The sequence below is a fragment of the Brachyistius frenatus genome, unplaced genomic scaffold (assembly GCF_029030835.1).
Source record: "Brachyistius frenatus isolate BFR_SWC_R1_liver_20210118 unplaced genomic scaffold, ASM2903083v1 Contig_2, whole genome shotgun sequence".
Classification (NCBI taxonomy): domain Eukaryota; kingdom Metazoa; phylum Chordata; class Actinopteri; family Embiotocidae; genus Brachyistius; species Brachyistius frenatus.
Window position 1 is genome coordinate 1,563,876 of NW_027210601.1, and position 12,460 is coordinate 1,576,335.

General features: G+C 42.8%; 1 protein-coding gene across 1 annotated transcript in view; it reads left to right on the forward strand.

Annotated features, from left to right (window-relative positions):
- Window positions 1-12,460, forward strand: part of ext1b (exostosin glycosyltransferase 1b) — a 124,074-nt gene that overhangs the window by 102,930 nt on the left and 8,684 nt on the right. The window contains exons 7-8 of the mRNA XM_069692311.1: window positions 3,231-3,326; window positions 10,287-10,376. Coding sequence (XP_069548412.1) covers window positions 3,231-3,326; window positions 10,287-10,376 — 186 coding nt within the window. The remainder of the gene's footprint in view (window positions 1-3,230; window positions 3,327-10,286; window positions 10,377-12,460) is intronic.

Consider the following 12,460-nt stretch of genomic DNA (forward strand, 5'->3'; position numbering starts at 1 on the left):
CATTTGTCACATTATGTCAATTTGACTCAAAGACTCTGAGGGCCCAGCCATGGTTTCACTGGCTTTAAAGCATTTCTCATGGCAATAAAGTCTAAAATTGGTGGAATGTCGCTTTCATTTTTCACCAAAAAGAAGCATTAGATTAAATTAAGTTGAAAAAAAAAAAAAAACTGAGCTCAACAGTTTATTCTGGGCAGAAGTGTCACCCTAAATCACCCATTCACTCCATATGGTGAAGCAGCTGAAGGGCTCCAAAACAAGCAATTAGTGAAGATTTTCAACTGTCAATTTGAGGCATCATGGACGACTACAAGTCAGTGAGAACTGGACAAACTTACTGTCAAAATCTGTCCAGAAAAAGCAAAAGCACAAGTCAAATCTATCATTTATATTCATAACTGCCTGATAAAAAAAAATATATATATATATATCTAGTAGATTACAGATCTGTGAGTGCAGTCAATTCAAACTGTCAGTACTTTCTGACAAGCTCTGCTATAAACACATTTCGGTCAGCCCCCACCAAAAAGCAGTGAGGTTTGATATTCAGACCGTTCCCCTGCGCAGTGAAACCCAACCGTACACGCTGTTATCGACGCCCTTTTCAGCGACACGCTCTCTCTCATAGCAGCAGGTTGAAGGAGCAAACTCCACCTTCTTCTTCTTTTTTTTGTGGAGCTGCTTTTGTGTTTGCATTCTTCAGGCTATGCATGCAGAGTGGAGAGCCAGGTACGCAGCCGGGTTTTTTTTTTTTTTTAATATATTCCCTTCTCAGCATACAGAAAAGAGGAGAGAGAGAGAGAGAGAGAGACGCAGAGGGAGGGGGAGGAGGTGGGGGGGGGGTGGCGGGAGGAGGGGGGTGGTGCTGCTGCTGCTGCTGCTGCTGGGCTACTCGGCGGATGAGGAAAGGGATATAAATAAATGAATGGAAGGGGAGAGAATGAAAGAACACAAGAGAGGGTGGAGGAGGCTAGATTGGACGCGGGGAAGCTCTTGAAGCGCGTTCTGACACGGCAGGACCTCCCGCTGCGTGCGTGAGCTCGTGTGTGAGCGTGCACGCGCGTTTTTGGAGGGAAGCGTTTCTTCCTCTCGAGCTGCAGACGCACAATAGTTTCTTCCCCATCCTCCTCCAGGCGCGCGCACACACACGTGCAGCGATACTGTACGTACACAATGCCACCGCCACCCTGATGGAGGGGGGGGGAGGTGGGGAGGTGGGGGGGGGGGCTGCTGATCTGACAGGCACCATCTGTCTTTCTAATCAAACAGGAATAGAAGCCTGTAAGGGTGGATTAACACTTTTCTCAGCTGTGCGGTTATCTGTGCACGCTGTATACCTGTTGTCGTCGCGCAATGACAGACATCTTCTCGCCCACGTTTAGCGCCGTGAACGGTTCAGTTTTTTTTTGTTGTTTGTTTGTTTTTTTTCTATCCGTGTTCGCCGATTTATGGCGATCGTTTCGAAAATCATCTGACGGCTCTACATCATCTTGTTTTTGTTGTTTTTTTTGTTGTTGTTTTTTTTAACGCCGGTGACACATTTGAAGCCTTCGACTAAAACCCAGCTGCTGCTGCTGCTGATGCTGCCGCCGAAGTCGCACGGGAACACCTTAACACAGACATCCAAACAGCTCCCAGCGCATAATTCGGCAGGTCCAGTCAGGGTGCAGAGTCCCCGAAGGGGAGCCGCTTTGTGTAACGTAGTTAATGTCGGAATAATGTGAAACTTTATTGATCCCTGCAGGGAAGTTCTTGCGGTTTGCCTCCAATCGGGCACGCCTGAGCACAGCGTCAGCCACAGCTCAGCACGGTGGAACTGGGAGGGATTCGTTTACTGATTTAGTTCAAGGACGTTTCAGCAGGGCAGATGTTAGCTGACGCGCGGCAACACAACACGACAGGACTGAATGTCGGCGTGTCCCGATCAGTTTACCTTTCACCAGCCGGATATTAATCCCTGAAAATGTTTACACAAAGACCACTTTTTTTAATATTTGACTTGTTTTAAAGAGACGATCTTGTGAAAAGGTTACAACCTCCACATCCCAGGCAAAAAGTCAACATCCTCTCAGGACGGATGATACGTGTCAACGTCGGCCCGGAGAGATCGGGATATAAAAATGCACAAATGAAAAAAAAAAAAAAAAAAAAAAAAAAAAACGACAAAAGAAATCTGCACCAGTCTGACAGTAAATTAAAGCTTCATTTTTCAGACCCGGAAGCTACGTCCACTTTTCTATACGGTCAGCACATGCAGCAAACATGGAAAGAACTGATTTTTACTGTCCGAATTAGGCATTACAACTGTATTTTTTTGCAATAGTTAACAGTCAATGGTGTATCTCTTCAAACTAATGAAGTACTCCTTGGTGGACATCGGGTCCATGTGATAGCTAATTAGCCGTAATTTAGAGCAAGTAGACGCCGTCTAAACCATTCTTTACACGCTGTCTGTTCATTTTTTTTTATTATTATTATTATTATTAAGACAACCTCTCGCGCAAATTCAGACTAAATGAACCCTGTCCGGTGTAACATCTGATCAATCCAAAGCTCGACATGCCTGCCGTGTCGAGTCAGAGAGGTTTAGTCAACTGTTGATTTGTGTTATCACATTATTTCAGATCAAATTTAAGAGGTGTGAGAAGAATGGGCCGAGATTTAAGAATGCAACTCTGTCAAAGCGTGTGCGTAAGGTCGGATAGGAGCATGTCATGCGTCTGTGTGTCTGTGTTGCTCGTCAAATATTAATTTCCTCCGCTGTTGCAGTGAATCTAAGTGAATCAGCTGACCCGCAGGTCGCACAACAGCATTTTCCAACTCGCATAAAACATGACATGACTGTGGCTGAACATGACTTCTTAATGTAAAACATCGTGTGATTGGTAGGTGGAACATGATTGGGGGGGAGGGTGTGTGTGTGTGTGTGTGTGGGGGGGGGGGTGTCGTCGTACGGGCTTGTTCATCTCAGTCGGAAGTGAAACCCCCGATAATGAGATGAAATTGGTTATGTACTGAAAATGGAAATATTTCATCTCTTCAGTTGCCCTTCTGGCTCTTGAACTCTCAATCAGCTTGTAATAAGGCGGCATTTGCCGCCCACAGGGTTTGTAAATGTCACCCGTTCAGTGGGAAGTTGTGTTGGCGAGAGGAGAAAATGATGGGAATTAAATAAGTAAAAAAAAAAAAAAAAAAAAAAAAAAACACCTTTGTTCAATGTCTCTTTTCAGATCGTCGTCTTGTGGAACTGCGACAAACCTCTCCCCGCGAAGCACCGCTGGCCCGCCACCTCAGTGCCCGTCATCGTGATCGAGGGAGAGAACAAGGTGAGGCCGAACGCGCACGCTCTGCCTCCGTGTTTACCTCCGAGGCGTGATCGCTATCGTCTCTAATTACGCCGCTCGTCTCTCCGACGGTAGCGCGACTGTATCTTGACACGTTTGAGTCAGTCTGAGAGTTTATGGGAGTTAATGAGTTTCGATTTGAGCGGCGCCGTTTCCATTAAAGGACAGTCTGTGTGGTTTTTAATTAAAGCTCAGTAATGAGAATAATATACACTGGGAAAAATGGCTGAGAGGCTAACGCACGCGGCGCATTGGAAGGATAAGGTGGTAATCACGGGTAAGTGCGTGTGCATGGAAGTATTTTATTTATCTTTAAAGTATTTATTTCCGTTTCTTTACTTTTAATCGTACCCAAATATCGAATTTGCTGAAGAAAGTGACACAATCTATCCGGAGATACAGTTGAGCTGTAATATACAGTGTAAATATGGCCCATAAATGAACTTAAGAGTATTTATTATGTGTAGGGATTGATTTTCCTTTATGTCTGTGACCTTTTGAAACTCATTATATAATTATGAATCTTTACATCTGCTTTTTAGGGCTGCAACTATTGATGATTGGATTACTCTTTTCCATTATATCCATTAATTACCCATGGCGTTAAAATGGTGAATTAGAAATGGTGACAAATTCCCATCAAAATTTCCAATCTTAATCTTCAGATGTTTTCTTTCGTCTGAGCAGTAATCAAATATTTTTTTTTTGCCTTTTTTTCCTGGAAATTATTTTTATTAAATTAAACGATGAAAAATGATTCCTGTTTAATCATCTGACTAATGCAAGTTCAGATTCATTCGAAAATCTCACAAAATAGTTTTGTGCAGACAGTAAAAAAAAGAATTCAACTACACTACTGCAAGTACATGTTTAAATATGTCCCTCTTATTATTATTTTTTTTTTTTTAAATGTGTATTAAAGTAATAATTTCGAGTGGGAGTCAGGTTTCCCAGCATATTAGTTTAGAATTTTTTTTTTTTTTCCTGTTTTCATGACTGTCAGTGACATAAAAGTTTTTTTTTTGTAAGTTAACCCTCCAGCGAGACAAAACTCAGACCATGCCTCAGTGGCATTTATTATGACAGCCTTATTAGGCTTTTATGCTGAAGACTCTGCCCTCTGAGGACATGTCTCTGTTTCTCGTCACCTCTCTGTGACCACTACTTACCCAGGTCAAAGGTCAAACATGCGCACGCAGGGCGACATTTGCATCTAAACGCCGATCGGAGCTCGGTTTTTCGTTTCTCACGTCGGACTCATCCGCCTCTGTCCTCTCACCTCCCGCCGCTTTGAAAGGACTTAACTTCACCTGCCAATCAGAGGAAGTGTAGTTTTTTTTTGTTTTTTTTCACATCAGTGTCAGTCACCCGGCGGTAGGCTGGGTTTATGGTTTACCTCTCCCCGTGGCTCTGAGTGGTTTCTCCCAAGCTGTCAATCACAGCGGGAGGACTCTGTGTGTCCGTGAAAAGCGAGCAGAACAGGCTTAGGGCACTGACGTTTCGTGTGTGTGTGTGTGTGTGTGTGTGTGTGTGTGTGTGTGTGTGTGTGTGTGCGCGTGTGCGTGCCGGGCAGCCTGTGGTTTGTTGTGGTTGTGGCGTTTTCTGTGTCTACCGTGGCGAGCCAAGCTGTGTTCCTCCACCCCACAGAGGAAGAGAGAGAACGGTTTTCATCCCTCTCGCCTCTTTCCTGCCATTTTCTTACTCATCCCCTCTCTCTTTCATCCTCTTCCTCGCTCACAGATCCACTGGGTTGTTTTTTTTTTTTTTTTATCCTTTTTTTCCCACTTTCTCTCATCCTCTTTCTGCATCTCTTTATCACTGCATCTATTTTTTTTTCTTGCGTTTACTGTTGCCAAGAACATTGCCAGAATTTTTTATGAAATTGAGGTCACTAGTTGTTTTTTTTTGTTGTTTGTTTTTTTGGTGAAGAACAAACTTTCTGTTCACTTTCTCTCGTAGTTTATACATCGTCTCCCCTCAGATGCCTTTGGCCTCTCTGTCTCTCTTAGTTTGAAGAGTAACATGCTGCAGAAAACACATTTTGGGGGACTGGCAAGAAAATCAGTTTTAAAAGATACACTTAGTTTAAAAAAAAAAAAAAAAAAAAATCTAAATTGATGAATGTAAATAAAAAAAAACAACACAAAATTGACATTACTCTTAACAACTGTTGTAACTTTTCACTCGTTATACCTCTCTTAGATTAATACGACTCCAGCAAAAAAAAATGCGTAAACTCAAGCCAAGTATCTCTGAAAGCTTTCCGAATCACCTGTCGTCTGAAACGATACGTACAAATTTGCCAATTGGATTGTCTATATATGCTAACAGTACTTCAAAGACAACTTGCTGTCCGGCTGAAATAGCATCTGTTTGTTTACATAAGGGCGCCTGTGGATCATTGCTTGATGAGACGAAGATTGTTTGTGCCAACAAGTTTGAGAACTTGAAGAATAAATGATAAGATGCACACTGCGCAGTTTTCACCAACAGGCCCCGGCCTTTTAAGGGACGCGGAGGCTCATTGCTCCACAGACCCAGGTAGAAAAATACTGAAATTATAATCGCGCTTCATCCACCTCCTGTTTCAGCACTGTTGGATCTCATGTTAAAAGATAAGTCTGTTAATATCTGTGTATTCTTTTTGTAATCGTCAACAAATCTCAGTAAGTTGATCCTACTAATGAGCTTTGTCTGTTTATTCTTCTGTGACATAAAACACACCAGTAAACCACACTAATGCTTTGGGTTACATGTCTCTTCATTAAAGTGAGCACGGGGCGCTGTAGTTAATCCCAAATATACCGTCCCGCTGCTTTAAATGCTCAGCAGAGCATCTCTGAATGTCTAAAAATAGTTCCCAGCAGATGCACGATTTACTCTTTTTGGAGTAACGTTCGCTGAAAACTGAAGTACTCACCTGTTTAAGGAAACTTCTGAGTCATTTCATTTATTTTTTTTTTAAAAGTGACGTAAATTACATATTTGTGAGTGTTTCTTTTTTAATTTCTTCAGTAGAAACTCATAAACTCAGGACTGAGTGGCACAGTACGTGGCGTCACTGTCGGTTTTTGGTCTTTTCTCGGGATTTGTTGACGACAAGAAAAACACCGGTCTTATCCTCCAAACCACACCCCCCCCCCCCCCGTTTCCTCCCTCTGTCGTCCTCGCCGTCTCTCTGGCCTGGTGGCCGAAAAAGCTGGTTTGCGACGGCCGGTTTAAGCCGTGCGAGAATCCCAGCAGCGCTTGATATGGTTTAAACGCACACTGGTGGTCCTCCCCTTCTCCTCTCTCTGCCTCTCTCCTCTGCCGCTGTCCTTTAGAGAGGAGGTGAAAGTGCCTGGAAGCAGACTCCTGCTGCAAGAGCTCGCATTCCTGGAGAGCACCAGGAAGCCCCCGGGCTAATATGTCTCACTTTTAACATTACAAACCATCTGGGGGCTGGAAACGTCAGCCTCCCATCCTCTCTTTGTCTCTCTTTTCGTCTCTTTCCCTTCTCGCTGTTTGTCGCTTTCTCCCCTCCTGTCTCCGATCTTGTTTCCCCTCCTTCGAATTCTCTCTGCCGCGTTCTCGTGGAAAACAAGTGGAAAACACGGAGCAGGGAAACGGGGATTGCTTTCGTCTCTCTCTTTATGCCCGCAGGATATCGCGGCGGCAATGATGACAATGAAAACGAGAGGGAGGTTACCGCTTCTCCTCTTTCCTCTCGACTCTCATTTTCTCTCTCCCTTCCGTCATCTGTAAACACGACTGTCACTCGCACACCTCTGCACTTCCACCCGGTTAGAATATGAACAGCAGTTTGAACTTCCGGCTGCTGTTGTTGTTGCCTCTGGAGGGTTTTAAGGCAAATGGCGAGAGAAGATGGGCACTTGACCGGACCGGCCGTTTACATCGGCCCCGTCAGGCACCGTCAGCGCACCGCCGTGTGATGAAGTGGGAGAAAGAGATCCGAGATCTCAATTCAAGCTCAGGAACTCATCGTTTTAACTTTTGATGAATACACAGAGCACCGGTTTACGTTATGTATTATACAACTACTGTTCCATCTACTGGTATGTTCAGTCTGCTTTATTTCTTTCTTTTTTTTTTTTTTTTTTAGCCAGGCTGGAGACGTGGTTCGAAGGATGATAATGACTGACGGACCACCATTTTGGTCAAGACCGAAACAACTTTCCAGTGAAATATCTTAACAACGTACTCGATAGATTGACACAAAATTTTGCGCAGACGCGTAGCTGTCGGATGATAAACTGTTATGAACGTGATGATCTCCTGACCTCTCCGCTGCTCTTGACATTGAGCAGGCTGAATTGTGGTTAGGGTTAGCGCTGCCGCGTCACGGCGGGAGAGTTCTGGGTTCGATCCCGGGCCGGGGCTTTTCTGTGTCGAGTTTGCGTGTTCTCCTTGCGCCTGCGTGGGTTTTCTCCGGGCAATCTGGCTTCCTCCCACCGTCAGGTTACTTGGTGATTTTATTAAAAAAATTGCCCTTAGGTGGGCATGAGAGTGTGAATGGTCTTTGTTTCCGTTTGTTCCTATGTGTTGGCCCTGTGATAGTCTGGCGACCTATCCAGGGTGTACCCGACCTTTGCCCTAGGTGAGCTGTTGATAGGCCCTGTTCAGAATAAAGTGGGTATAGATAATGGGTGGATGTGGTTCATTACTTTATCTTCACGACCAAGTTGACCTGTGACTCAACTCGCCGAGTTAGAAACCAGAAATTAGATTTCTTGGGTTAAATTAGATTTAGATTTGGCCCTCTAAAAATCTGTTAACAGTAGAAGTACTCTGATGTGTTTGAATATGGATAATTTAATCATATTTCAATCATGTAAATATATTTGCAGAACAAAAGCTAGAGTCTGCTTTTGTCTCACTGTCATGCTTTGATCTGAAATAGATGTTCTTGCCTCTTTAGACATTTGACTTTGAGATCAAAGGTTTCCTGCATGAATCTAAGTGTGTTTGTGTTGAAACGAATAATCAGACGGCAAAAAAAGAGAATTTGAACTTTTTTTTTTTAATATTTCTTATTTAATCCTTTTAAGCCATCAATCATTCATCTGACGAAACTGTCAAACTGTCAAGATGTGAAGATATTCTGCTTTATATCCCTGTAAACTTGGAATTAAGTGCTGTGGGAAAAAAATTAAGGTTTTTAAATACAATTATTGACATCTTTATTGTCTCGGGTATGTCGTGGCTTCTGGTTTGATTGGTCTTTGCAGCCCAGTGAATTTGATCCTTGATTAAGGTGCTTCGCCATGAATGTTGTCTAACAAACAGGATTTAATGCCTTTTTTTTTTTTTTAATTATTATTATTTTACTTTGAATTAGAAAAATCTTTCTATTTTGAACAGTTGTTCATGTAAAACAAGCAATCTGGAGACATCAGCTTGACTTTTCTTTTTCTATTTTATGAAATTGTATTCACTGTGCAGAAGGATGATAACACAAATAATCACAAGCCGCACTACGGTGGATAACAAGCTTCACGCAGCATGACAGTAGAGCCTTGTGTACTCGCCGTTTGTCTCTCGGCTGTGCGGGTGAGGAAAACCTGTTGAGAGTTAGGTCACTACTGGAGTGCAGCAGGCAGACAGTAGCAGGTGTTTCTCTGTTCTTAAATGTAAATGTAATGGCTTTTCAGCGCGGGCGGTGTTTTAAAGGAACAAGTATTCTTCCAGAAGCCTGACCTTCGGAGCCGTGCTGAATAACTCAATATGATGTTTCTGGGCTGTTTACGCGTGTGACGCGTATTGACTGTGTATCCGGATGTGTTTGTGCGTCTAAAGTCTCTGAAGCGGTTTCATATTTCCGTGGAAGACTGTTCGAGTTCCGAGCACACATGCCTTTTACAATATGCACACTCTTCGTCAAACAAAAAGCTGCTGTTTTCTCATCTGAGCTCCTTTCATCACAGCAGCAGACCAAACACGCCTAAATATCCTCAAGATGTGGATCTTTCCATCCACCCACCAGGCTGCAGACACCATTACCCTCTGCTTCCTGTAAATATTCAAGGACTGCCGTGTATTACACAGCTTGGTTTAATTCGCCGTTAAATATATATATTCTGTTTTGTAGGAGAGGAAAAGTAAACTTATGGCACATGGAAGACACATGACCCACACCAAGGGCGTAACCATGATGTCAACATTTTGGGGGGAGGCGAGGGTCCAAATGACATTTGCCCCCGCTGTCAACCCTGCTGTGATTATATATATATATTTACTCTGTAAAGTAATGCGATAGTATGTCATCAAAATTGTCATAAAAACATTATACGACAGGATTTCGTCCAAAATGTCATAAAAGTATAGTATAGCATGTGATCCAAAAAGTTAACCCAGTTAGGTTTTCCTTCACACTGCGAAAGAAATTTAAAATAAAAAGCAAATAACAAGAGACAGAACCGGTGAAGATGTTCATAAAAGGAGAATACACTTATCCATATTTTTTACTCTATACTGGGGGGGACAGATCGGTATTTTCTCAGTACTGGGGAGGGGAGGGAGAGGGGGGTACATGGCCATGACTCACACTGTGTCTGGCAGAATTTCTGTGTTTTTATTGATTTAAAAGAGAAAGGCGACCCAACAGCAGTAATGGAAACGTGTATCAGCACTCTATCACTGTAGAAAACGACAGGGTGCAGCCTGCAGTAAAGCGGAGGATATTGGCTTTTCTCTTCTTCCCTGTGCACTGCCGTTTGTTGACGTTACGGTTTTGTTGTCTCCACTGAGTCCCATGATTTTGTGAGGAATCATTAAAAATGCACGCGGTGGATATTGTGAGCAAAAAGAGGTCTTATTCTAAAATTGATGTCGAGGTGATCTCTCCATTCACAGTGAATCTGGTCTCCAACCAATCAAATCAAACGATGACGGACTAGTACCGTTCTGGTTGTAACCCTGTGTGCTCTGTGTCTCCCCCTGCAGGTGATGAGCAGCCGCTTCTTGCCGTACGAGACCATAGTGACCGATGCTGTCCTCAGCCTGGATGAAGACACAGTGTTGTCCACCACGGAGGTACTTTTAAATATGATTTTAAACAGTAGGGTACCCCCCCCCCCCTCACGCTCCCCCACCCTCTTTTTCTATCTGCCTCCTCTCTATCTGGTCCCTCTTGAGATGAAACAAAGTTACAAACTCTCTCACCATGCACCAACTGCATTTCCCTTATTTCATTTTCCCTTAAATCTCTCTGTGTGTTTGTCCCTAGTGTTTTCAAGTAATCTCTCCATAGCTTGATTCTCACTTAAACTACTCTAACTTTCACCCCTGAGATCTTAACTTTCCTCTCTCCTCGTCTGCCTTTTATTTCCTTTTCTCTCTTTTTCTTTCCATCATCTGTTTCATGTTTTTGGCTCTTGTAACCACTCTATACTCCTCCAACACCCCCCCCCCCCTCCCCCCGTTCGAGAGCACTGCCGTTACGGGCATTTTTGTTCCACATGCTGTCGGCCCTGTTGGTGTTTTTTTTTTTTTTTTTCCTCGGGAACATGTTTTGGCGCGGCACCATGGGAAGCCAGATGCTGCTTTGAACAGTGTGGAATTAGATCTCATAAAGGCTGTTTGTGTGGAGGATCAAGATGGCAAGGCAGAAGGGGAAAATCTATCCCCCCCCCCCAAAAAAAAAAAAAAAACTGAATCGACCTGTGTTGCTCCTATGAAGACAGTTGGATTACAGACACAAACAATTTCCAGAGTTTTCAAACCCAGGGAAGATCAATGCCAGCGTAAGAAAGGGAAGAAAAAAAACAAGTCTAAAAAAACCAGCAGTCTCTCCATCCAACCAACCTTCCTTTCATACAAACCCTTCAGGTGGCATTTTTGGCCTCTCACCAAGAACAAAGTCTTTATTTTGTCCTTCTTTTTCCTCCACTTTCTTCACCCCCAAGGGAAGATAGCGATAAGGAGAATTGTCCTCAACAATAATCTGAATGAATGTTTTTTTGAGCAGCCCTTCCTTTGAATATGAATCACACTATCATCCTGCTTCAATTGGAGAGTGGGTAGAATTATGAAAGTTATCGAAATATTTTTCATTGTGACGGTAATATCTTTCAGCTCCCTTTCTTTTATTTCACTGCAAGACGAGAGAGAAAGGATTCAGAGCTCTTCTTCTTTTCCTTCGGGATTTCTTCACGTGTACATTTTAGCAGGAAGAGCAGATAAACATGGCATGTGCAGTGTTTTGTGGTGGATTTCTTTAAATACTAATATAAGCGCTCTCTGTGTAGTGCAGTGTGGTAATAAGTGTTGTAACGCAGAGCGGGCTGTTTGAGAAGCCGCTTAGGCCTTTTGATGTTTTTGTCTAATTATTTGATTGAATGCTTTGATCGTCACCACAGAAGTTTGCTGCAGGCGGCTGCTTAGGAAAGACTGCTTTGTGTTTGATGAGTTTTTTGTTTTTTGTTTTTTTTGCCTCTGTTGTATTTTCACTAAACTGCGTTCGAGTGTGCCGTTTCTTTGTTAGCTCTCCTTGTTGTCACTTTCATTCCCTCTTTGTCTTTTTTTTTTTTTTCCTTTTACCAATATGCAGTAAACAGAATTCAGCTTTAGTAAAAATAAATAAATATACAATTTCATGGCACCACTTTCCAATAAGTGTTTATAATTTGTAAGTAATGGCTTTAATAAGGGTTTTAATGATATTAATAAATCATCCGTAAGAGATTACCAAGGACAACTTCTGGTTTGCGAAGCTGTGAAAAGCCCCTTTGGATTTATTTGGTGTGAATATAGTTTTAAAAGTTGGCAATCTAGAGGAACATTATTGTCAAGTTTCGAGACGTAATAAAATAGTTTTTAAATAGATTTTTGGTCTCGAAACTGCAGGTTTTTATCAGCAGTTATGTGGTCTATTGCAGCAGTGACTCCAAAGTAGAGAAGGGGTTCCTCTGCACTAAATTTAGGGTGCGTAACAATTGTTGAGGAGTAGCTTACTGGACGACACGGAAATGACTATTTAACTAACAAATTCCACATGATGTACTGTACCGTACGAGGTATGATCCAAAAGATCTACGGCGACGACAACAACAACAAAAACGCAGCTGACGAACATCTGTCCACCATCTTCTCGTCGCCGTGTGCAGCGGTACATCGCT